Below are 26,998 nucleotides of genomic sequence, written 5' to 3' on the forward strand. Positions count from 1 at the left end.
AGACACAAAATGCTGGAGTAACTCAGCGGGTCAGGCAGCATCTCTGGAGAGAAGGTATGGATGACGTTTCGGGTCGAGACCCTTCCCCAGACTCAAATTTTAAGTCATTTAAGGACATCTGGACAGCTACGCAGATAGAAAGATATGGGTCAATGCAGGCAAATGGGACATAGACAAGTTGGGCTGAAGGGTCTGTTTCTGTGCTGTATAACTCTATGACTAATTACATGATTGCCATCAAGATTGTAGTTCAAATTAATGTGAGCCTCACACAACAGACTAGCTAATCATGGCACAGTGGCATAGCTGGTAAGCTACTGCCTAACAGCACCGGAAACCCTGGTTCTACCTGGACCTCGAGTGCTATCTGTGTGGAGATTGCATGTTCTTCTTGTGAGGTTTCCTCTGGGTGCTCTGGTTTCCTCCCACATCCCAAAGACATGCAGATTTCTAAGTTATTTGGCCTCGCTAAATTGTCCCTAGTGTATTGGGAGTGGATGCAAAAGTGGGATAACATAGACCCAGTGTGAACAAGTGATCGATGGTTGGCATGGACTCAGTGGGCTGAAGGGCTTGTTTCCATACTGTATCTTTTAATCAATCAATAATATTTATCTCTCTATTGAAGGTTAATGACGCATTGATTCCTGCGTTTCACATTGATGCTGAAAGTCTTTGCAGCAAAGGCTTTCTATCCCGTAGTGCAATTACTGCAGATACAATGATCAAATTGCTTCTGAGGAACTGCACGGATGCCATTGGATGAGATGACCTGCAGCTTGGTTGAAGAGTTAGTTTTAATGCAAAGTTCAAGGCTTGACACTGAGGGTCCTGTGGGGCAAAGTAGAAATGGTTAAAGAGGGCAGAATTTAAATATTTTCCTCCTTCCTAAATATATTGCATTCTGTCCTCTGATCAGTACCTCTAATGGAATGTTTCTTCCCAAGCAGTTGAATTAATTCATTATAATTCTATTTGAACGTCAGTCATTAAATTTGAACTCGAGTCATCCATCTTTCTAACATCTTTAATATGCTTGCTTGAATTTTCAGCTGCTGGTCTGTCTGTGAAGTTAATCTGTGTTGATACCATTGTTTTAATGCTCCTCTTAATCTCTTCTATCTTGATGCATTGTTGTGCACTTTGCTTTGGAGTACTCTCATAAATTAGTTTTTGCTCCATGCATCACCCAATATGTTTGCAATTGCCCCATACCCAAATAATCTTGTTAATGAACAGATAGTCCTTCTTCAGAGTGGTAAAACACAATGCTTGATCTTGGTCTATGTCCTAATCTTTGTTTATAAAATTTATTGAACTGCTGAAGAAGTGGCTCGGAATTTGTGGTTAACAGTCCATGCCTGCCACTGACTCATGAAAAACACGAGACTTGCCTTGTAAAATAAATTCCTCTGAAGTTCAGCACCATGAGGGGAAGGGTGGCAAAGTGGAGAGGAGGAGAAGATTAATCCCCAAACCATCAAAGACTAGAGGTCATACCTTAAACGGTTATTTTTTTAAATGTATTAAACTTTCTTTTGTTTATTGTATTACCTATGAGTGCTGTGTCTACGGACCTATGTCCTGGGTCTACAGACCTGTAATCCTGCTACAAGTAAGAATCTCATTGTTCTGTTTTCAGTACATGTGACAATTAAATACAAGGACACAAATGTGTAACTGCGGGTCAGGCAACGTCTCTGGAGAACATGGGTAGGTGACGTTTCGGGTTGGGACCCTTCTTCAGACTGATTGTGTGGGTGGGGGAAGAAAGCTGGAAGAGAGGAGGTGCAGAACAAAGCGTGGAAGGTAATAGGTGGACACAGGCGAGGGGGTTTCTTGATAGGCATGTGTTTGGAACCATTAGAGCATAGGGTGTAAGACAGACAGATTGAAGAGTTGCAAATTGTGAAGCAGGAGAAAGGAATGTAGGGGGAGGGGGAGGGGGAGGAGATGAGAGAAATAAGAGTAAGTCCAGCTGGGGTGCAGAGAAGGATATGCGGGGGTGGGGGGGGGGGTTGTGAGAAGTTGCTTCAAATGAGAGAATTCAGTATTCAACCCACTTTTAGGCCGCATTTGGAGAATTGTGTGTAGTCCAGGTTATTATAGGAACGATGTGGAGGCTTTGGAGAGAGTGCAGAAGAGGTTTACCATATGTTTATTGTTTGAATTAGTTAAATAGCAAGAGAATTAGCAGTTGTTCACAAGTTATAGGACTAGAATTAGGCCATTTGGCCCATCGAGTCTAGTCCGCCATTCAATCATGGCTGATCTCTGCCTCCTAATGCCATTTTTATGTCTTCTCCCCATAAATCTTGACACCCGTTCTAATCAAGAATTTGTCTATCTCTGCCTTAAAAATATCCACTGACTTGGCCTCCACAACCATCTGTGGCAATGAATTGCACAGATTAACCACCCTCTGACTAAAGAAGTTCTTCTTCGCCTCCATTCCAAAAGAGCACCCTTTAATTCTGATGCCATGACCTGTTCCTAGAATCTCCCACCAGTGGAAACATCCTTTCCACTTCCACTCTATCTATGCCTTTCGTTATTCTGCAAGTTTCAATGAGGTCCCCCCTCAACCTTCTAAACTCCCGATAGTAGAGGCCCAGTGCTGTCAAACACTCATCATATTCTAACCCACATTCCTGGAATCATTCTTGTAAACCTCCTCTAGGCCCTCTGCAGAGCCAGCACATCCTTCCTCAGATATGGGGCCCATATCTGCCCATATGGGGCCTCAGTTGTGTGTTTCTGCCTGTACAATGATCCAGTTTCAATAACTATTTGAAGGATGAGCTGAACCTCAAAAAATTATGATTTTTATTTTAGTGTGCTGCCGTGGTAGGAATATATGAAGTCATGAATAAAGAGGTTCTTAAAACATAAATGTTTGTTAGTGACTTGTTAATGCTGAGAAGGACTCTTGCACTCTGCTCTGGACAAAAGACTTCTATTATTCTGTCTGTGAAGATTCAAATAGTGAATTTCATTTTATCCCGTCTCCACATTCTTGATTTTGTTTTTTCTCTATTTCCAGGTCCTCAGCTCACTGGGCTACCATGTAGTTGCATTGGATTATAGGGGTAAGTAGGAACTGTTCTTATCTGCGCTAAGAACGATTTCCAAAAATATATTTTCTTGTTCAGCTGTAGCTAAACATCCTTTTTAAAATGAAGTACTGACATTTTCATGTCAATAAGTAATGAGTGGTATAAAAATACATAGCATGGGCAGCGTTAAAAGTTCAAAACAATTTGATTTAAAAGCAAGAATTGTCAGGATTAAGTAATTGCATGAAATGTGCTATTTAAGCAGAACTGGCAGCATAATATGCCTGAATCATTTCTGTCTGCTGTTTCACCATCAGATCTTGTGATTCTTGGTGCAGCAGTATTTTAGTGTAAACTCAGTCTTTGTTTGATTTAAAACTTGCGGTTATAGAAAAGGTACGTATCAGCTTCTCTAGCTTCCTCTGGCAACTCATTCCAGATACAGACTACCCTCTGGGTGTAAAGGTTGTCCTTGAGGTCCCACTTACTGTAAATCTCTCCCCTTGCATTTTAAACCTATGCCATTTTAGTTTTAGATTCCTCTCCCCTGGGGAAAATACTGTGCTCATTTTATCCATGTCCCTTATGATCTTGTACACCTCAATAAGATCACCACTCGCCTCCTACGCGTCAAAGAAAAAAGTCCCAGCCTATCCAACCTCTCCCAAATACTCAAGCCCGCAAGCTCAGGTGAATGTTGGTGAATCTCTTCTGCACCCTTTCCAGCTTAATGACATCTTTCCTGTAGCTGGCGACCAGAACTGCACACGGTGCAGGGTGTATCAGGAGCAAGATGGTTAAACATTTGTGGAGATGTACACAAATTTGGATTACTGTTTTTTTTTTGTTCAGCCACATGACATAAATTTACATGTCAAGGTTTTGAAACTGGAATCCATTTTTATTCTTGGAATTGTATTTAATAATTACCTCTGATGGTTTAATGTAAGTTTTATTACCAGAGGGTGCATTTTTCCCGTGTAGCATAAAGGTGGCATATGTAAAGTTTATGGTATGTTGATCAGCAAATTAAGTTCCTCCATCTGTGGGTCTCTGATTTGAATCCAGTACTGTTGAAGAAGCTAAGGACCCTGTCCAATTAATTTCTACCCCACTGAGGACATTGGACTTTGTCTAAGGAACTGATGCACTACAATGCTGAGAACTATATTCTACACTCTGTTTCTTCCTTGTTGCTCTATTGTACTTGACTTTGAACTGATTGTATCTATATATGGTACTCGAAAAGGGTGGACCCGTTGGGTTCAAACATCTTTTGCATTGGTTTAGCACCCTCCCCTCCCCCACTATCCCCCTCCTCCCCTTCCCCTCACCCACTCTGTCACTCACCCACACCATCCCCCTCAACTCCCCTTTCCCCCGACTCCCATCCCCCCTCACCCACTCACCCGCTCAACTCCCCTTAAACCTCCCCCAAACCTCTCCTGCATTGGTCTAGCACCCTCCCCTCCCCCACTCCATCCCATCCCCCCCACTCCCACCCCTCCTCCCATTCCCCTCCCCCCACTCACCCCTTATCCCCCCTCCTCCCATCACCCACTTCACCCCCCTTATCCCCCCTCCCCCACTCACCCACTCCATCCCCCTCAACCCCCCTTAAAACACCCCCAAACCCCTCCTGCATTGGTCTAGCACCCTCCACTCCCCCCTCCCGCACTCCATCCCTCCTCAACCCCCCTTATCCCCCCTCAACCCCCCCTTATCCCCCCTCCTCTCCCCGCCCCCCCCCGAGTTGCTGCCGTTTGCACAATCGCAAAGTCGAAATATCGTACGTCGATGCACCGTAAGTCGAGGAGCATCTGTATTAGATCAACGGGCGGGACCGGCAACCCTCCGTCCAAACCTCTCCTGCGGGCCCGGCAATCCTCCCCAACTGACGACACTCACCCACTCCATCCCCCCTCAACCCCCCTTAAAACTCCCCCAGGGCTGGGGCCAGGCGAAGGGGAAGAGGAAAGGGGAGGGGGAGCCACTCACCGCGGCCCTGGGTGACAATCTTGGTGGCCAGCAGCAGGAGAGTTCTCATCACCCCCCCTCATTGGCCGCCACTCCCGTCACTTGGGCAGGTCCCGCCCCCCTCCAAGCGGCAACCCTCCCCCAACTGCGCATGTGCGGATCCGGCGGCCATCTTACGTAAGTATTTGATCAACGGGCCCCAACTGCGCAGGCGCGGACTCAGCGGCCATCTTACGTAAGTATCAGATCAACAGGCCCCAACTGCGCAGGCGCGGACGAGTTGGGTTCCCATTGTGACGTCGAACACGCGGACCCGTTGGGTTCCCATTGTGACGTCCAACACGGCTGACAGGCAGGGCAGGTGGAAAAGGGATTTAAAAAGTTTATAAAGGTGATTTTTTAAATTAAAAAAGTGAAAAACATTTAAAATATAACAACCATTTGAACCGCAGGACAATGGTGATTAAGATGGTGCTTTGATGCATTTAGATAGCAAGCAAAACAATACGTTTTTGTGTACCTCGGGTACATGTGACAAATAATAAACCTGAATGGGATGAAAGTTACCTTTTGAGATTCTCATATTAAAGACTCAGATGGAAAAGTTAGGTTAACCTCTCTTCCCGGGTGTAATTTAAACTTGCTGTACTGTTTGATGTTCCATGTTCTTTTCCAATTTAAGTAACATTACATCACTTTTTTTGGTGATGCATAGTACCAGTGTTTTTGTGCAGTGTTGGTTTTTGTGGATTAAACCTGAATCATCAGCAGCTGAGGACATAGTCGGCTGTGCCAGCAGTAACTCACTTTGATACTTTGCCTTTTTTCGGTATTGGCTTCAAAAATAATATGATGAAATTAACTAAATGAATGCAGGTACAGTGTACCCTTGGGGATATCATCACATTAACTCACTTTTCCAGAAGATCTCTCTCTTTATTTGTTGTAACCTACCCTAATTTAACAAGTAAATAAAAGCATTAATCATTACATTTTTTTGAAATGGCCCCATGATTTTTATCCCAAGATTTTTTTAATTTGGCTGTTGTATAATGTATCCTATTATTAAGCAGTACTGTTTACTTTAGTTTAGTTTATTATTGTCATGTGTACGGAGGTACAGTGAAAAGCTTTTGTTTGTGTGATATCTAGTCAATGAAAAGATGATACAAGGATATAATCAAGCTGTCCACAGTGCACAAATAAAGGATAAAGGGTTAACAAAATGGGGTATTATAGGGGTTGTGGCTCTCACATTGTCAATATGGTTCAAGTTACATGTGTTCCTTTGCATTAGTAAGTTTTTAAAGGGCCATGTGACCGTGGCATAGACTAAAAGATTCAGTATTTATAAGACATTTGGACAGGTGCATGGATGGGAAAGGTTTAGAGGGATATATGGGCCAAATGCAGGCAAATAGAACTAGCTTAGGTGTGGCATCTTGGCACTGGCTAGTTGGGGTGAATGGCCTGTTTCTGTGCTGTATGATTCAATGACTACTGCTTTACTTATTCAGAAATTCTGAACTTCGATCTAATCTGCTCCATTTCACTGAACTGATGCGATGATGAATCAACGCATGAGGCAAACAGCTTATGCTAACACACGAGTCATCGGATATTGTGACTCTGAAAGGGAAATTATGTATAAAGGTTTGGGGGGTTTTTTCCCTATCTTTTTTTCATGACTTAAAAAAAAATTAAGCTGATCCGATTTCAGGCTTTAAGAAATCAAAGAATTGTTCTACAGGGATGAAGGATTCTATACCACTTCTTGTCCATGCAAGTTGCTAGAAATTATATCCATTTAATCCTGGAGGTGCATAGGCATTAATCATTGAAGGCAGCTGGACAAGACAAAGAGTTATTTTTAGAAGACTGTATGATATCTGATCCTCTGAGTATTTTGTCGCCAACCGGTTTCTCATGGATAACTGATGAATTTGGCACCAATACATTATGAATAAATCTTAAACAGATTGGACTATAATTTCTTGGGGTAGGGGAGAATGAGAGTTGATCATTGAAATATACATGTTTCAGGGGACTCGGGGATAGGTGCTGAGATCATGCTTCCCCTCACGAGAGAAGAGAGAACCTGGGGCCATGGTTACAGGAAGAGGAGTTACCCTTTTAATACCAAGATGAGGAAGGATTTATTCTCTGAGTGTGGTCGGTCTCTGAACCTCTCCAACCCAAAGGGCTGTGGAAATTGAGCCATTGCTGAACTTGATAGCATCTTGGCAGTGGTGAAACGGCAGGAGAATGATTTTGCGGCCATGTCCTTGCCGAATTCCAGGGTAGATGTGAGGGTCATGTCATTTGATTAGCATTTGTATGAAGATAATGCACAGTCTCTTACACAGGGTAAGGAATTCAAAAACCAGAGGACATCCGATCAAGATGAAAGGGGGAAGATTGAATAGGAATGTAAGGGACAAGTTTTTCACTCGGGTGGGTTTAGGGAATGAGTTGCCAGAGGGGGTAGTTGAAGTAGGTACTACAACAACATGTAAAAGACACTTGCACAGGTACATGGATAGGAAAGGTTTGGAGGGATATGAGCCAAATGGGACTATTTTAGATGGGGCATCTTGGATGGCATGGATGAGTTGGACTGAAGGGTCTCTTAGAGTCATAGAGTGATACAGTGTGGAAACAGGCCCTTCAGTCCAACTCGCCCACACCGGCCAACAATGTCCCAGCTACACTATTCCCACTTGCCTGCGCTTGGTCCATATCCCTCCAAACCTGTCCTATCCATGTACCTGTCAAACTGTTTCTTAAACGATGGGATAGTCCCAGCCTCAACTACCTCCTCTGGCAGCTTGTTCCATACACCCACCACCCTTTGTGTGAAAAAAGTTACCCCTCGGATTCCTATTAAATCTTTTCCCCTTCACCTTGAGCCTATGTCCTCTGGTCCTCGATTCCCCGACTCTAGGCATCAGACTCTGTGCATTTACCCGATCTATTCCTCTCATGATTTTGTATACCTCTATAAGATCTCCCCTCATCCTCCTGCACTTCATGGAATAGAGACCCAGCCTACGCAACCTCTCCCTATAGCTCACACCCTCTAGTCCTGGAAACACCCTCGTAAATCTTTTCTGAACCCTTTCAAGCTTGACAATATCTTTCCTATAACATTGTGCCCAGAACTGAACACAATATTTTAAATGCATTCTCACCAACGTCTTATAGAACTGCAAAATGATCTCTCAACTTCTATACTCAATGCTGTGACTGATGAAGGCCAAAGTGCCAAAAGCCTTTTTGACCACCATATCTACCTGCGACTCGACCTTCAAGGAACCATGCACATGTACTCCTAGATCCCTCTGCTCTATACTACACAGAGGCCTACCATTTACTGTGTAGGTCCTGCCCTTGTTCGATGTCCCAAAATGCAACACCTCACACTTCTCTGTATTAAATACCATCAACCATTCCTTCACCCACCTGGCCAATCAATCCAGATCCTGCTGCAATCGTTCACAACCATCTTCACTATCTGCAAAACCACTAACTTTTGTATCATCAGCAAACTTGCTAATCTTGCCTTGTATGTTCTCATCCAAATCATTGATGTAGATGACAAACAGTAAAGGGCCCAGCACCAAACCCTGAGGCACACCACTAGTCACAGGCATCCAGTCTGAGAAGCAACCTTCCACCACTACCCTCTGGTTCCGTCCATGGAGCCATTTTGCTATCCATTCAGCTATTTTTCCTTGGATGCCATGCGATCTAACCTTCCAGAGCAGCCTACCATGTTGAACCTTGTTGAAAGCCTTACTGAAATCCATGTACACAACATCTACAGCTCTGCCCTCATCAACCGTTTTGGTCACATCCTCAAAAAAATCAATCAGATTTGTGAGACACGACCTCCCACGTTCAAAACCATGCTGACTATCCCTAATCAGCCCTTGCCCATCCAAATGTCTGTATATCCTATCCCTCAGAATACTCTCCAGTAACTTACCAACTACCGAAGTTAAACTCACCGGCCTATAGTTCCCAGCATTTTCCCTGCAGCCCTTCTTAGAAACATAGAAACATAGAAAATAGGTGCAGGAGGAAGCCATTCGGCCTTTGGGGCCAGCACTGCCATTCATTGTGATCATGGCTGATCATCCACAATCAGTAACCCATGCCTGCCTTCTCCCCATATCCCTTGATTCCACTAGTCCCTAGAGCTCTATCTAACTCTCTCTTAAATTCTTGAAAAGAAGTACAACACTTCCGCAAAATTATTTCTGTGGGCGGGGAAACCTAGGGGTTGGGATGGAGAGTGAGGGCGAGAAACTTTAGGAATGAAATTGTAAAACACTTCTACACAACAATGTTGTAAATGTTTGGCGTCACGTTCTGCAGTCTGCAAATAATCCCTTCTCAGTTTGAGACACAAATGCTGGAATCTGGGACGCAAAACAAAATGCTGGAGGAACTCCCCGGCATCTGTGGAGGGAAAGAAGATTTTCGGGTCTAGACCCTGCATCTGATTTCTTTCCTTCTGATTCCCTGACCCAGCAGTTCCTCCAGCCTTTTAATGCCTTGTCAAGTGTTAGATCTAAGGTTGGTTACCAATAATATTGAATAGGAGTCAGACCAATCTCAGGGGTGGCAATGCCTATTTCTGTTAAGGCAAGCAGAGAGTACTATAGCACTTTTTTCTCTGGTTTATTTTCACCCACATGTTTAGACCGTAATGGTGTATCATTATTGTTTTGATGTATTTATGCTTTATTCTTAATTGTTAACTGTATGTTTGTGTTGTCATTTGTGAGCGGAGCTCCAAGGCACATTCCTTGTATATGGATACTTGGCCAATAAACTTATTCTTTCATTCATTCATTCATTCATTCATTCATTCACAGAAACAGACCCTTCGGTGCTCCTTTTCCATGCCGACCTGGTCCCATTGCCCCAGGTACATGGATAGGAAAGGTTTGCCACATTTCAATCTTCCTTTTATGTTTAAGACCAGGAATTCCATTCCTAAATACAAAACAAAAGTCAATGTAAAATTCTATTACTATTCCCCCCAAAATATATTTGTGTGATTACTAATTAGTGCTGTCTCATTACGCAAAGCAAGATCTGAAAAAGTTTGTTTCCTGGTTGATTTTATTAATTATTGCCCCAGGAAACTATTCTGAGTGCATTTGAGGAAATCGCTCTCTGAACTACTTTTGCCAGTTTAGATTGTCTAGGATTAAAACATGGGCAAATTGTATTCGCTTAGATAGGTATCTTGGTCGGCATGAAGTAGTTGGGCCGAAGACCCTGCTTCCATGCTGTACGAATGTGAAAGATGGTTATTCTGCAGGAATTAATTAAGAAATAAGAAAATTGCAATTGTAGAACATTTAATATAAGAATTAGAAGCCTGATATTTGATATTGCACCTCATATTTGACTAATATTTTCATGATCAGTTGGTTCATTTCTTTGATCAAATGTAGTTGTATGATTGTAAATGCCACCAGGAACTAGAGAGTTGGACAGTGTGATAGAAAGTGCTTTATTTTCACTAAAATTCAATGATTGATATATTTAATGTTCTTGGTGCGGTTTTATTAAATATTTGAAGGTATGAAACTGCTTCTAACACCCACTCAGGATGACTTATCAAAAGAAAAATCAATGAACTGTGTAATTGGTGTATACTAGCGAACCGTATTGTATATTTTTGCAAACAAGTCAACAATTGATTGGGAAATAAAGACACAAATTGCTGAAGTAACTCAACAGGTTAGCCAGCATTTATAGCAGCATTTTTTGGGTGTAAATCAGCATCTACATTTCCCTGTTTCAACAATGGCATGCACTTGGAGCTCAGCCTTTGAGTTTATGCAATCCTGAGCATCAACTGCATACTGCAACTTGACCATTGAGGTTGGCGAGGAATGGTCATAGGTGGAGCAATATCCCATTAGTTCTAAAAATTCATTTCTCTCCCCAAGCTGAGGTGCAATGTCTCAGTGAGAAAAGTTGAGGGAAAGATGGGGACAATTATGTGGTCATGCAAGGAGCTGCAAGTGCTGGAATCTTGTGCAAACACAAAGTGCTGGAGGAACTCAATGGTCAGCATCTGTGAGGGAATGGACAGACTGAAGAAGTGTCCTGTCCTGAACCGTCAACAGTCCATTCCTTCCACAGTTCCTCCAGCACTTTGTGTTTTGCTAATTTCTAGTTGTTCTTGGTGGAGTAGCCAAGGTTCTCTTCGCTGATGCAAATTATGAGGCATTTGCACGTCACCTGTAGACATTTTGTGGGTCTTTAGGGTGCCAGTCAGCAGGTTGCCTGTGAGACACTAGGTGAGAAACTACTGATGGTTCAGGTTTATTATTGCCACATGTACTGAGGTACAGTGAGTAGCTTTGTTTTGCATGCTATCCACTCAGATCAGATAATACCATACATAGATGCAATTATGTCAGACTCAAGTACAATAGGTGGAGCAAAGGGGAAGATACAGAGTGCAGAATATTGTTCTCAGCATTGTAGCGTGCCAGTTCCAGAGACAAAGTACAATGCCTGCAATGGGGTAGAGATGAATCGAACAGTACCCTAGCTTAAGGAAGGACTGTTCAGAAGCCTGATAACGAAGGGGATCCGTTCCTGAGTCGGGTGGTGCATGCTTTATGGGGTCCTTGACAGCCTTGGTGCTGATCTTGCAGCAATACTTCTGTTGATGATGGTGTTTTGGTGCCAGATAGTAGTGTGTTAGAGATTTTCGATAAGCAGATGGATATGGATATAGATTATGTACAGGCAGAGGAGATTAGTTTAATTTGGCATTATGTTTGGCACAGACACTGGGCCGAAGGGCCTATTCCTGTACTGTACTGTTCTGTGTTCCGGTGTGTTTAACAGCAAAAGGGTAACTAGTGCATTCTCACAATTTGATTTGGGAGAGAGGCCAATTTTGAGGGCAGGTTGTAATCTGAGAGGAACTGAATCTACAACCAGCATGAAAAACCATGAGAAAAATATGGACACTTAGCATAACTGCTGTTAATGTTCCTGGATCTTTGTCAGAGTTGCAAAGCTATTGCAAGCAGAAGCTTCACTCAGTCGTTCTTAATGTTGTGCAATGAACAGTTCAGCCTATTTACATAATGTTTCCCATAGAGCAGGTGATTTTGCTGATGGTTGCCCATTCTCTGACCCTTGTGCCGTGAAGGTAAATGTGATTTATTTCATTGATGAGACAGCAGATGAAGTGCTGAATGGCCAAGTGCTTTATAATTGTCCAAGTGCAGAGAGAATGGCAGCGTGGGCACTGAGCCAGAGGCTGTCACATACTTTATTTTTAATGTGCATGATCCACTTTTGTTCATAATGACAATGCTGATTTAATCTGAAGGCAAGATGAATCAGCACTCACTGCTAAGGATATGCCTGATTGCGTTATTATTTGCCAGAATAGTTTTATATTGAGTCATACAGCACAGAAACAGCCCTTCAGCCCAACCCATCCAAGTCGAACAAGGTGCCCCATCTAAGCTAGTCCCATTTGCCAATTTGCCAGCATTTTACCCATATCCCTCTAAACCTTTCCAATCCATGTGTGTATGTATTCAAGTGTCTTTTAAATGTTGCTATGTACCTGCCTCAACAACCTTCTCTGGCAGCTTGTTCCTTATACCTGTGTGGAAAACGTTGCCCCTCAGGTTCCTATTAAATCTTTCCCCTCTCACATTAAACCCATGACTTCTGGTTCTTCATTCCCCTATTCTGGATAAAAGACTCCGTGCATTCATTCTATCTATTCCCCTCATGATTTTATACACCTCGAAAAGATCACCCCTCATCAGTCTGAAGAAGGGTCTTGACCCGAAACGTCACCCATTCCTTCTCTCCCGAGATGCTGCCCGACCTGCTGAGTTACTCCAGCACTTTGTGAATAAACACCTTCGATTTGTACCAGCATCTGCAGTTATTTTCTTATATCACCCCTTATCCTCCTGCACGCCGAATAAAGTCCTAGCCTGCCCAACCTCTCCCATCAGGTCTTAAAAGCAAGCAGAGTGCAAGTGAGGTAGGAATACAAGTAAACCTCTATTTCACTTAGAAAACATTTGGGCAAAATATTTGTGAAGGGAGTGGGTGAAAAGGCATTTCCTGTGGTTGCATGGGCAGATGTTATGAGAAGGGGGAGTGTGACCGGATTAAGGAGTGAACCAGAGTGCCATCAGTTGGATAGCTCTTTTGCAATACTGTTAGGGAGTGGCAGGAAAGACAAGTTTACTTGAGTTTAGGAATACCACATGGCAACAGCCCACCAGGTCCATGCTGACCATTGATCACCCGTTCAAACCTGCACATCTTTGGGATGTGGGAGGAAACCGAAGCACCTGGAGGTCATATGGACCACAAGGTCATATGGAAAACATGCAAACTCCACACAAATAACACCCGAGTCAGGATTGAGCCCGGCCTCTGGTGATGTGAGGCATCGGTTCTACCAGCTGTGCCGCTATAACCACCCATATGAAGCTTGGAGACAGTATTGTGTTGGAGATGTCTTAGACAGTAGGGGATGATCCATTGAATGTGCCGGCTGGAGGAGTGGAAGAACTGAGGTTCGAGATGTGTTTAAGGCCACTGCAGGATGTCTCTGAAATTACTTGCGGTCTTGGGCAGAGCTGCTCCAAAATCAAACTGTGATGCAACCAGACAGTATGCATTCTATGTTTGAGCGACAATAACAACATTTAAAGGATGTTTGGAGAGGTACATAGATAGTAAAGGTTTAGAAAGATGTGGGCCAAACGTGGGGAAATGTTCTAGCTTGGTTGGTATGGACGATTTGGGCCAAAGGACCTGTGTCTGTGCTGTATGACTATCATTCTAATTTAAATCAACGGATGTAGGAGCCAAATGTCTCCTCATGCATTGATAGAACTTGGGTCACCGTCTCAGGCTTAATCATTTACATCTGCGCCACGAGCAATTTCTTCACTGGGAGATAATGAATACGTGGACTCTGTTGCTTAGCTCCTGAGTGCCATAGAGTCATACGGCACGGAATCAGGTCCCTTGGCCCAACTCGTCCATGTTGACCAAGATGCCCAAGCTATGCTAGTCCTACCTGCCTGAATATTTTAGAGCAATAATTATTAGATTTTTAAATTTCAAACCAACCAAGAGACTATGAGAGTTTGGAGTCGTTTAAAGATCATCAGAGTTTTGATTTATTTTGTGTATGTATCATTATATAGTCTGCATGTTGTTTTATGCCTTCCAAAAGTACTTCATTTCTGAAACATGTTTTGCTGTATTAGTGCAGTCTGCCATCAAAATAGTAGTTTCAACAATCTGGAACAAAAATTGCAACCTAGAAAGCCGCTATCTAACCTGGAGTATCTTGCAAGTTAGTTGCTTGCTTTCCATTGTAAAGTTACATTTGTTATGCTTGAGAAGCAATATCAAATTGGATGCTTGTTAATGTTGGTCTGCAACTTGTCTTCAGGATGGGGAGACTCTGAAGGAGCCCCCTCCGAGAGGGGGATGACTACAGATGCAATCTACACCTACAGTTGGCTGAAAGAGAGGTGTGGGAAGAACTCCATCTACATCTGGGGCCACTCGCTGGGCACGGGGTAAGTGGCTTGAAGTAGACTTTGTTTTAGTAAATGACCGTTTATTTCTATTTTTATAGTTTGCTGTGCACTATTACCAAAGTACTTAAATAATATAATGAAGAGAAATGACACGGTGGCACAGCAGTAGAGTTGCTGCCTTACGGCGCCAGAGACCCGGGTTTGATCCCGACTACGGGTGCTATCTGTACGGAGTTTGTACATTCTCCCCGTGACTCTGTGGGTTTTCTCTGGTTTCCTTCCACACTCCAAAGACATACAGGTTTGTCGGTAAATTGGCTTCAATAAAGATTGTAAATTGTCCCCAGTGTGTAGGATAGTGCTCGTGTATGGGGATGGCTGGTTGGCGCAGACCCGGTGGACCTGTTTCCGTGCTGTTTCTCTAAACTAAACTAAACTAACACTTGGAATATAGAACAGTACAGCACAGGAACAGGCCCTTCAGCCCACAATGTTTGCATCAAACATGATACCAAGAGGGGCTGTAAACAACCCGACACTGGCACCAGTCCCATATAAAAGAAACGCTATTCATTTTGAAGATGTAGCAACAGCCACTTCTTCTGAAAATCTTCTGAAACTGCAATGTCCAGTTGAGTTGTTGGTAGCAAATGATTAGCAGTCATTAGCAGTTTCGATTTTTGTCCCATGACCCGAGAGGAACCTGTAAACAGAAGACAGCCCAACTGAGAGATAAGACAATAGACAATAGACAATAGGTGCAGGAGTAGGCCATTCGGCCCTTCGAGCCAGCACCGCCATTCAATGTGATCATGGCTGATCATTCTCAATCAGTACCCCGTTCCTGCTTTCTCCCCATACCCCCTGACTCCGCTATCCTTAAGAGCTCTATCTAGCTCTCTCTTGAATGTATTTAGAATTGGCCTCCACTGCCCTCTGAGGCAGAGAATAAGGGAGGAATATGGATCACGTGCAGGCAGCTGGGATTACTTTATCCTGGCATCATAATCAGAATGGACAGAGTGGGCTGAGGGGCCTGTTCCTATACTGTTCCATGTACAGAGGCTACATGGTATTCAATGCTATTTATGCAGAAATCTTTTTTTTAACTTTAAATACATCCACCCCCATTGAGCGTCTCTCTCCCCCCCACCACTCCCACCATTTTCAATGCTGCACACAGTAGGCTGATCAAGAAAGTTAGGACATATGGGATCCAAGATGCCTTGGGAAACTGGATCTAAAATTTGTGACAGAGGCAGAGTACAGTAGTGCTTGGATGTTTTTCTGACTAGAGGTCTGTAACCCGTGGAGTACAGTAGGGATTGGTGTTTGGATCTTTGTTGTGTGTCGTGCGTATGAACGAAGACACAAGGAACTGCAGATGCTGGAATCTTGAGCAAAACACAAAATGCCGGAGGAACTTGGGGCATCATAATAATAATAATAATAATAAATTCTTTTATTGTCATTCGATACCGAGATACCGAACGAAATTACATTTTCCAGCAGTCACAGAACACAAAAAAAAAGAACACAAGACACACGACCCCAACACAAACATCCATCACAGTGACTCCAAACACCCCCTCACTGTGATGGAAGGTAACAAAACTTCCTCTCTCTACCCCCATGCCCACGGACAGACAGCTCGACCCCTACCGAGGCGACCGACCCGCACAGCCCCCGCAAGGGGATGGAAGTCCCCGCGGCCGAGCCGCACCGAGCGCTGAAACGTCCCGCGGCCGAGCCGCACCAGCGATGTTAAGTCCCGCGGCCGCGTCGGGCGATGGAAGGCCCCACGGCCGAGCCGCGCCGGGCGCTGTTGAGTCCCGCGGCCAAGCCGCCTCGGGCGATGTTAAGTCCCGCGGCCGAGCCTCCCCGGGCGATGTTAAGTCCCGCGGCCGAGCCGCCCCGGGCGATGGAAGGCCCCGTGGCCGAGCCTCGCCCCGACCTAAAAAAAGAAAGGTTTCCCCCACCCCACCACCCCCCACCCCACCCTACCCCCCCACACCGCCCACACATACACATCCAAAAACAAAAACAAAAAACCACCCCAACACCAACACACAAACAAAAGGGAAAAAAGACAAACAGACTGCCAGCGAGCCCGCAGCCGTTAGGCGCCGCTCCCATGCTCCCAAATCATGCGGCATCTGTGGAGGGAATGGACAGATGATGTTTCGGCTTAGGACCCTTCTTCAGACTGCATGTAGTGGGGAAATAAAGCTGGAAAATAGGTGGGCAGGGCAAAGCCTGGCAAGTGATAGGTGGATACAGGTGAAGGGGGTTTAATTCGAGATGGTGGACCTAGTGACAAAGTCCAGAGATGAAAGGGAAACTAAAGGGTGTCAGGTAAGGAGAGACAAGGAGTGTGATGTAAAGACAGAGGGAGTGATATTAGACCGTGGGTACATGTACAAAACTCCCTGGAAATGTGACACAGGTGGACAGGGTAGTGAGCAAGGCATTAGCCGTTTAGGCAGGAGTATTGAGTGTAAGAGTTCGTGCTTCACGTTACAACTATACCTGAGATTTGGTTAAACAATACAGAATATTGTTGGAGGCTGCCTGACCTGCTGAATTACTCCAGCATATTTTGTCTTGTCTTGGGATATTGTGTACACTTTTGCTCATTACACTAGAGAAAGGATGTAATAAAGCTAGAAAGAGTGCAGAGGAGATTCTCAAGGACTTTGCCTGGAATGGAGGGCTTTAACTGCAAGGAACGCCTCCTGTAGAGCCTTTTGATGGTGGAGAGGTTAGTACCTGTGATGGACCGGGCAGTGTCCATCATTCTGCAGCCTTCTTTGTTCCTGGCATTTGAGGTTTCAAGTCACCGTGATGCACGGTGTCAGTGTGCTCTGTGCCATACTCCTGTAGAAGTTTGATGGAGATTGTATGTGCGGGGGACGGCATTCCTGGTAGCTACAGAAGCTGTCATGGAAGATCAGCTCCAATCATGCATGCTGACAAAGGTTGTGTTTTTGCCACAATACAAATGTAACTTAATTTGTTTTCTGTATTTGTATATGCAACATTAGAGTGTGTTTAACTATAAACAACAGCGTAAAAACTTAGTTCACCTACTAAAGTGTTTATGCATTTCTTTTATCTGCATGAAGCAGGAATATCAAATGCCATGTTTAATAAAGATTTGTTTTTGGGGCATGTGTACATCTTTGGCAAACCCAGCATTTATGGTACGCAAATCCCTGTTTTCTTTTTTTGGATTATGAAGTTCCTTCTTGAAGCACTGTGCTTTGTGTAGTCCTAATGCTCTAACAGAATTGTTATGTAGGACTTTCAAGGATTTAATGATAATAGTGATAGAGACGTATAAAACGGAAACAGTCTCTTTGGCCCAACTCCTCCGTGCTGTCCAAAATGTCCCAGGTAAGCTAGTCCCGTTGGCCCGCTTGTCTCAGTGAGGATTGCCAACGTGCATTCATTTTGGGATGATGTGTAACATTTCGGTGACTATCCTATGCCTACAACTAAATATCTTTGTCCTTCTTGGTGTTGACTCATGGGTTCAAAGAGTTCAGTACACTTGGACAGTTGTCAAATGGCACGGTATCAGTGCCTAATCCATCTGTCTAAGACATTAGTAGCACATCGGATGTTGGTTTTGCCAGCAGCGGTAACATTGATTGCCAATCCCGAGGTGCCCTTGAGAAGTTGTGGCTCTGAGTCACTGCCTCGATCTGCTGCAGTCCTGGGACGTATTTCTAAGGTGTTAACTAGGCAACAATGAAATAATGGCCACACTGCAGAGGTGTGTGATTTAGAGGGGAGTTTGCGGATGACAGTGTTCCTGTGACTCTGCTACCCTTGATCTTGTAGTAAGTCTTGATTTTTGGAGAAGCAGGTTGGATTGTGGATGGCACAGTCATAATGTATTAGTAGTGAAGGTATGTTTGCCTCGCCTTCATTGTTCTCTGCTGGACAATGTCAAACTACTGGGGCTGCACCAGTTGCGTACATGCTAACGAAAGTGTTCCATCGCGTTATTGCCTATGCTTTAAGGAGCCAGAGGGTGAGCTGTCTCTAGGGAACAATACCTAGCCTCTGACGTGTGCTTGTGGATGCAGTATTTAGTTGCCTGTTCCAGTTAAGTCTCTAGTCAAGGATTGTGCCTAGATTTTGCTGCGGACAGGTCTGTGACTTGAAACCTGCCGCTGAGGCTCGACCGGCGAGACCGACGTCAGGCAGCACCATAGTGTGGGGGACTCCATTGCCAGAGGTGCGGGCAGGAGATTCTGTGGTGACAGGCGAGACTCGAGGAAGGTGTGTTGCCTCCCTGGTGCCAGGGTCCAAGATGTCTCAGACCGACATAAGAACATCATTGTGAGGGAAGTTGAACTACTGGAAGTAGTTATACATGTAGGCACAAATGACATGGGTAAAAAGAGGAAGGAGGTTCTGCAATGTGAGTATAGAGAACTAGGCAGGAGGCTGAAAAGCAGGACTTCTAGGGTGGTTATCTCTGAGTTGCTTCCAGTACTTTGTGCTAGTGAGGGTAGAAACAGGGAGATAGGGAATCTGAATGTGTGGCTAAGGAGTTGGTGCAGGGGCAGAGATTTAGATTTCTAGATCTAGAAAACTGACCCTAAAAGCTTCTTCAGATACGTAAAAAGATATACGTAAAAAAATATTAAAATATTCTGGCAAAAAAAAAGACACAAACAATCTCCCAGAAATACTAGGGGACCGAGGATCTAGTGGGAGGGAGGAACTGAAGGGAATCCACATTAGTCAGGAAATGGTGTTAGGTAAACTGTTGGGACTGAAGGCAGATATATTCCCAGGGCCTGATGGTCTGCATCCCAGAGTACTCAAGGAGGTGGCCCTAGAAATCGTGGATGCATTGGTGACCATTTTCCAATGTTCTCTTGACTCTGGATCAGTTCCTGTGGACTGGAGGGTAACCAATGTAACCCCTCTTTTTAAGAAAGGAGGGAGAGAGAAAACGGGGAATTTATAGACCAGTTAGCCTTACATCGGTAGAGGGGAAGATGCTTGAGTCGATTGTTAAAGATATTACAGCAGCGCATTTGGAAAGTAGTGACAGGATCGGTCAAAGTCAGCATGGATTTATGAAGGAAAATCATGCTTGACTAATCTTCTGGAATTTTTTGAGGATATAACAAGTAGAATGGACAAGGGAGAGCCAGTGGATGTGGTGTATCTGGACTTTTAAAAAGCCTTTGACAAGGTCCCACACAAGATATTAGTGTGCAAAAAGAGAGCACATGGTATTGGGGGTAAGGTATTGACATGGATAGAGAACTGGTTGGCAGACAGGAAGCAAATAGGAATTAACGGGTCCTTTTCAGAATGGCTGGCAGTACTAGTGGGGTGCCGCAAGGCTCGGTGCTGGGACCCCAGTTATTTACAATATATATTAACGATTTAGACGAGAGAATTAAATGTGACATCTCCAAGTTTGCGGATGACACAAAGTTGGGTGGCAGTGTGAGCTGCGATGAGGATACCATGAGGCTGCAGGGTGACTTGGATAGGTTGGGTGAGTGGGCAGATGCATGGCAGATGCAGTATAATGTGGATGAATGTGAGGTTATCCACTTTGGTGGCAAGAACAGGAAGGCAGATTATTATCTGAATGGTGTCAGATTAGGAAAAGGGGAGGTGCAACGAGACCTGGGTGTGCTTGTACATCAGTCACTGAAAGTATGCATTCAGGTGCAGCAGGCAGTGAAGAAAGCTAATGGCATGTTGGCCTTCATTGCGAGAGGATTTGAGTGTAGGAGCAAGGAGGTCCTATTGCAGTTGTACAGGGCCCTGGTGAGACTGTACCTGGAGTAATGTGTGCAATTTTGGTCTCCAAATTTGAGGAAGGACATTACTGCTATTGAGGGAGTGCAGCGTAGGTTCACCAGGTTAATTCTCGGGATGGCGGGACTGACATATGATGAAAGAATAAGTCGACTGGGCTTGTATTCACTGGAATTTAGGTTGAGAGGGGATCTTAGAGAAACATATAAAATTCCTAATGGACAGGCTAGATGCAGGAAAAATGTTCCCAATGTTGGGAGAGCCTAGAACCAGGGGTCACAGTTTAAGAATAAGGGGTAGGCCATTTGGGACTGTGATGAGGAAAAACCTCTTCTCCCAGAGAGTTGTGAATCTGTGGAATTCTCTGCCACAGAAGGCAGTGGAGGCCAATTCACTGGATATTTTCAAGAGAGAGTTAGATGTAGCTATTAGGGCTAAAGGAATTAAGGGATATGGGGAAAAAGTAGGAACGGGGTACTGATTTTAGATGATCTGCCATGATCATATTGAATGGCGGTGCTGGCTCGAAGGGTCAAATGGCCTACCCCTGCACCTATTTTTCTATGTTTCTATGTTTCTGTGATGTTGGTAAAGGATTCAATGATAGTAATGGTGTCAAATGCCAAGGGCGATGGTTAGACTGGTGTTGATGGCCCATGTTCAGTGCTTGTGCAGTGTGAATATGGCGCAGGGCACTGGACACTGGACAGCACAGGAACAGACCCCCAGTGTCTGTGCTGGACATGATGCCAAGATAAACTAACCTTCTGTGCCTACACATGAACCATATCCCTACATTCCCTGCATTTCCATGTATTGATCTAAAAGCCTCTTAAACACCCCCATTGTATCTGCCTCCGCTACTACCCCTGGCAGCATGTTGCAGGCACCCATCGATACAATATGATACAATAGAACTTTATTTATCTCCGGAGGGAAATTGATCTGCCAACAGTCATAAAAACACACAATACATGAAACATTAAATTAATGTGATGAGTGGTAAACATTGGGGATGTGCAAAGATTGGGGGGAGGGGAGTCAGTCTCAGTCTATCCCATGACAGAAGGAGGAGGAGTTGGACAATTTGATAGCCACCGGTTTATTCACAAAATGCTGGAGTAACTCAGCAGGTCAGGCAGCATCTCGGGAGAGAAGGAATGGGTGACGTTTCGGGTCGAGACCCTTCTTCAGATAGCCACCGGGATGTTTACCCTTTGTGTAAAAATTAAAACTTGCCCTGCACATTCCTTTAAACTTTGCCCTTCTCACCTTAAAGCTATGCCCTATAGTAATAAAATTTCCACCCTTCAAAAAAGGTTCTGATTGCCTACCCTATGTATGCCGCTCATAATATTATATACTTCCATCAGGTCTCCCCTCAACCTCTGGCATTCCAGCGAGAACAATCCAAGTCTGTCCAACCTCTCCCTGTAGCTAATACCCTCTAATCCAGGCAGCATTCTTGTAAATGCCCTTTGCCCCCTCTCCAAAGCCTCCACATGTTACTTGCCATTTCTCAGCCCAAGCCTGAAGGTGGTGCAGTTCCTGCCCCATCCACGGGCAAATTGGTTGATGACAGAAGGAATGGTGAATGGCCAGGCACACATGTAGCATGCAGCAATCCACACTTCTGCCCCTGGGATGAGGGACAGAGTATGCTGAAGCATTTTTTGCACTATTTCTTGCACTGAATTGGTTAACAAAAATAACCAATTTCTTGCACTGAATTGGTTAACAAAAATGATTTAGTATTTTTAACAGTGAGTGGTTAAATGCTAGAGGTGGCAGTGGATGTGAAAGGTGGGAAGGTAAGCACAGATGTTGGGAGCTTGATTAACAACTACTTTGTAAAACTATATTCTGTTCTGCATAAGCAGTGCAGTGCCAGATGTTAAAAGTAGAATATAACTTCTCATTTCTTTCAGTGTTGCGACCAATGTTGTACGGCAGCTGTGTGAAAAAGGTAAGTTGCTTCAATTAACTCATTGGCTTTGTTCTTGTGACCATCCCTGCTTTTCTCGATTCTTGCAACTTCCAGCATTACAGAGATTAGTCCCAGGCCTTCGATTTATTTACATCAGTGTTGATCTACTTGGATCTGTAGAATCATGCAGCGTGGAAACAGGCTGTTCAGCTCAACTGGCCAACACCGACCAACATGCCCAATCTACATTAGTCCCAACTGCCCGCGTTTGACCCATATCCCTCTAAACATTTCCTATCCATGCGCCTGTCCAAATATCTTTTAAATGTTGCAATAGCACCTGCCTCAACTACCTCCTCTGGCAGCTCATTCCATGTACCCACCACTATTGTGTAGTACTTTTAAAAAAAAGTTGCTCCTCGGGTTCCTATTAAACATTGCACCTCTCACCTTAAACCTCTGTCCTCTGGTTCTTGATTCCAATACTCTGGGTAAAAGACTGTGCATCTACCCTATCTATTCCTCCCATGATCGTATATACCTCTATACGATCACACCTCGTCCTGCACACCAAGGAATAAAGTCCTAGCCTGGTCAACCTCTCTCTATAGCTCAGGCCCTTGAGTCCTATCAACATCCTCGTAAATCTTCTCTGCACCCTTTCCAGATTAACAACATATTTCCTTCTTGATTAGAATGGGTGTCAAGGGTTATGGGGAGAAGGCAGGAAAATGGAGGCAGAGATCAGCCATGATTGAATGGTGGAGTGTACTCGATGGGCTGAATGGCCTAATTCTACACCTACAACTTGTGAACTATAACAGGGTGACCAAAACTGAACACATTAGTCCAATTGTGGCCTCTCCAATGTCATGTACAACTGTAACATAACCTCCCATATTCTGTAAACAATACCTGACTGATGAAGGCCAATGTGCCGAAAGCCTTCTTGACATCCCTATCTACCTGTGACGGAACTTTGTACTACAGCCAAAATGGTGCACAATATCGCAACAATATTAGGCCCACCTTACTCACCGTCGTCCCTTTGGTGCTAATGGAAGAAGTTTCATTGAAATCAGTGTTATATTTTTAAAGTTATTCACATTTTAAAGTTTAAATCTATCTCCTAGGAAGGAAGGGGGGAGGGAGGGAGGGGGGAGGAGGAGGGAGGATAAGGGGGGTTGAGGGGGATGGCGAGGGGGAGGGGGTGGAGGGAGGGGGGGGGGGGAAGGAGAGGGTGCTGCACCAATGTAGGAGAGGTTTGGGCCCAACGGATCCACTTGGTCTAGTCTACTCTAAACCCACCAGCTCCCAGAGTTACCTTGGCTACACCTCCTCCCGCCCAGTCTCCTGTAAGGACTCCATTCGCTTCTCTCAGGTTCTCCATCTCTGTCGCTTCTGTTCTCAAGATGAGGCTTTCACTCTAGTACCTCTGACAAGTCCTCCCTCGGGAAATGTGGCTTTTCCTCTGTCGTCATTTATAGAGCCCACATGCATATCTCCTTCATTCCTCGGTCATCTGCCCTCCATCTCCATCGTATCTGCCTCCACCACCATTTCTGGGACAAAGGTTCTGACTGTCTACCTTATCTATGCCACTCATAATTTTACATCTATCAGGTCACCCTAACTTTTCTCAGTTTGTAGTATATTTCTCTCAGTCATCCACTGAAATGTTCACTTTGTTTCTCTCCCCTAATCCACTGAGTGGTTCCTGCATTTTCTGTTCCACGGATTTCCAGCTTCTGTATTGTTCTTTGCAATGAAAATAATGCACGTGCATGATTGGGGACACGTAGTGACCACCTATCGAACTACAGTTCAAACTTTTATGTCATCGAGTTATGCAGTATGGAAACAAGCCCTTTGTCCCAACACGTCCAGTCGACCAGGATGCCCCATCTACACTAGTCCCAATTGCTGGATTTTGGCTCATCTATATACTGAAACTCTTGTTTGTTTGTTTGTTTATTTGTTCCTGAACTACAGCCAAACGGTACACAATAGCGCAACAATTTTTGGCCCACCTTACTCACCGTCGTCCCTTTGGTGCTAATGGAAGAAGTTTCATTGAAATCAGTGTTATATTTTTAAAGTTATTCACATTTTAAAGTTTAAATCTATCTCCTAAGGGGGGGGGGGGGAGGGAGGGAGGGAGGGAGGATAAGGGGGGTTGAGGGGGATGGGGAGGGGAAGGAGAGAGGAGGTAGAGGGAGGGGGAGGGGGGAAAGAGGGTGCTGCACCAATGCAGGAGAGGTTTGGGCCCAACGGATCCACTTGGTACTGTACCAATGAATGCTGTGTGACTTTTCATCTGTTGTAGCCAGACTATAAAATGTTAATCCTTTCATTCTTAGATACCCCTCCAGGTGCCTTAATTCTGGAATCTCCTTTCACTAACATTCGGGAGGAAGCGAAAAGCCACCCTTTTTCACTGGTAAGTCAAACGTTACTTTAAGCAAAGTCTTAAACTATGCATTGCGGGAAAGGAATCCATAGATTACCTCCGACATTGATTGAAATAAACTAAAGGGAGCAATTTAACGCCCTTTATGCAAAAAAAGGCCAGAAATTTGATTGTAAAACTCTGTTTACTTCTGCACTGTTTGTTTGAAAATAAACTTTGTCTGGATTGAAAAGTGATTAGTTTTCCATTATGGACATTTATCCAGCTGCCTTCTGATGGAAATCACTCCCTCAATCCTACAATTAATTAAAAATAGTGAAGTGTCACATGTTGCCACATGCGAGTATTTTCAGACAAAATTTGACTCTGTCCTGTTAAAAAAAAACAAGATTGAGGGAAGGTAACTAAAAGCTTGGACACAGGCAGTGATTTTAAGGGCAGAGGCGGTTAAGGCAGGGATTGCAGAGGCCCTGAGCTGCAGGGCAGCGAGGCTGATGGAGGCCAGTCACTTTCAGCAACAGAGTCAGGAAAGATATTTCTGGAGTTCTGCGTGCAGTTCTGTTCGCCCCATTACAGGAAGCATTTGAGGCTTTGGAGAGGGCGCAGAGGAGGTTTATATAAGAAAATAACTGCAGATGCTGGTACAAATCGATTTATTCACAAAATGCTGGAGTAACTCAGCAGGTCAGGCAGCATCTCGGGTCTGAAGAAGGGTCTCGACCCGAAACGTCACCCATTCCTTCTCTCCCGAGATGCTGCCTGACCTGCTGAGTTACTCCAGCATTTTGTGCAGAGGAGGTTTGCCTAGATTAAGGGTATTAGCTACAGGGAGAGGTTGGACAGACTTGGATTGTTTTCTCTGGAATGTCAAAGGTTGTGGGGAAACCTGAGAGAAGTATATAAAATTATGAGAGGCATAGATAGAGTAGGTGTTCCCAGGATGGAAATGTCAAAGGCCAGAAGGCATTGCTTTAAGGTGAGAGGGGCAAAGTTAAAAGGAGATGGGCAGGGCAAGTTTTTTTACGCAGAGTGGAAACTGGCTGGAATGCGCTGCCGGGGGTAGTGGTGGAGGCAGATATGATAGTGGTGTTTAGGATAGGCACATGGAAGTGCAGGGAATGTGGGGGTGATATGGATCACGTGAAGGCAGATAAGAGTTGGGCTTGGCATCATGTTCAGCACAGACATTGTGGATCGAAGAGTCTGTCCCTGTGTCCTCCCTTTGGACTCTAAACTCTGATATATCGATGAGGATCCACCCTGCATAATCCCTGTAACTTCAGGAGAGGTACTCATCTAATGGTAATAAAATATTTAAACGACATGGGTTTCAAATGGTAGATATCATTTATTTCTGTTCTGCAGCTCAACGCTCTAAGCTTTGGGCACAGCACTGAGCAGTTTCCAAATATGTTGAAATTTGTCAAAAGGTGGCTGGAATATCATGTCCACATCTTCAATCCTTGCCGAATTCATTATTTCAGTGGTAAGATTCAGTGTTATCTTGGCATCATCCTTCCAGGGGTCTAAAAATCGGTGCAGTTTTCATCGAGATAGGCTTTCTGCAGTTGTGTCCGTGTGGGCTTCCCACTGCTCTTATTGATTGAGCGATTCAAAGATACTGCATGCCGACCAGCCATCATCCGTTCACACTAGTTCAATGTTATCCCACCTTCTCATCCACTCCCTACACACTAGGGGCAATTTACAGAAGCCAATTAATCTACAAACCCACTCATCTTTGGGGTGTGGAGGAAATCGGAGCACCCAGAGGAACCCTATATGGCCGCAGGGAGAATGTGTAAACTGCACACAGATACCACCCAAGGTCGGGATTGAACCCGGGTTCCTGGCGCTGTGAGGCAGTGGCTCTAACCGCAGTGGTACTTTTTTTCTTTGCGCATCCCAAAGAGAATATGTTGTGGGCCTACAGGGAAAAAATGGGGCCTGATGTGATTGCTGTGGGCTGAATAGACTCCTCAATTAGAGTAAATAAGCCAGCAACTAGTCTAAATGCAGGTCAGCTTGATTAATAGAGAGAAATGGTTTAGGCTGGGACTATTTTCTTTGGAATGTAGGACCCTATTGAGGTGTACAAAATCATGAGGGGCATGGACAAAGTGAATGCACACAGTCTTTTTCTCAGGGTAGAGGATTCTAAAACTAGAGAGCATTGGCGAGAGGGGAGAGATTTAAGAGGGACCTCGAGGACATCTTTTTCACTCAGAAGGTAGTCAGTATTTGGTATGAA

General features: G+C 44.4%; 1 protein-coding gene across 4 annotated transcripts in view; it reads left to right on the forward strand.

Moving 5' to 3' along the window:
• The window catches only part of abhd12 (abhydrolase domain containing 12, lysophospholipase), a 97,948-nt gene that overhangs the window by 54,421 nt on the left and 16,529 nt on the right, over positions 1-26,998 (forward strand). For 3 of the 4 annotated variants that reach the window (XM_078405308.1, XM_078405306.1, XM_078405307.1), the window contains 4 exons: positions 3,044-3,089; positions 14,521-14,650; positions 22,339-22,376; positions 24,698-24,777. In XM_078405308.1, the coding sequence (XP_078261434.1) occupies positions 3,044-3,089; positions 14,521-14,650; positions 22,339-22,376; positions 24,698-24,777 (294 nt within the window). The remainder of the gene's footprint in view (positions 1-3,043; positions 3,090-14,520; positions 14,651-22,338; positions 22,377-24,697; positions 24,778-26,998) is intronic. The other variant, XM_078405309.1, reaches the window with a different exon arrangement.

The sequence above is a fragment of the Rhinoraja longicauda genome, chromosome 9, assembly GCF_053455715.1.
Source record: "Rhinoraja longicauda isolate Sanriku21f chromosome 9, sRhiLon1.1, whole genome shotgun sequence".
Classification (NCBI taxonomy): Eukaryota; Metazoa; Chordata; class Chondrichthyes; order Rajiformes; family Arhynchobatidae; genus Rhinoraja; species Rhinoraja longicauda.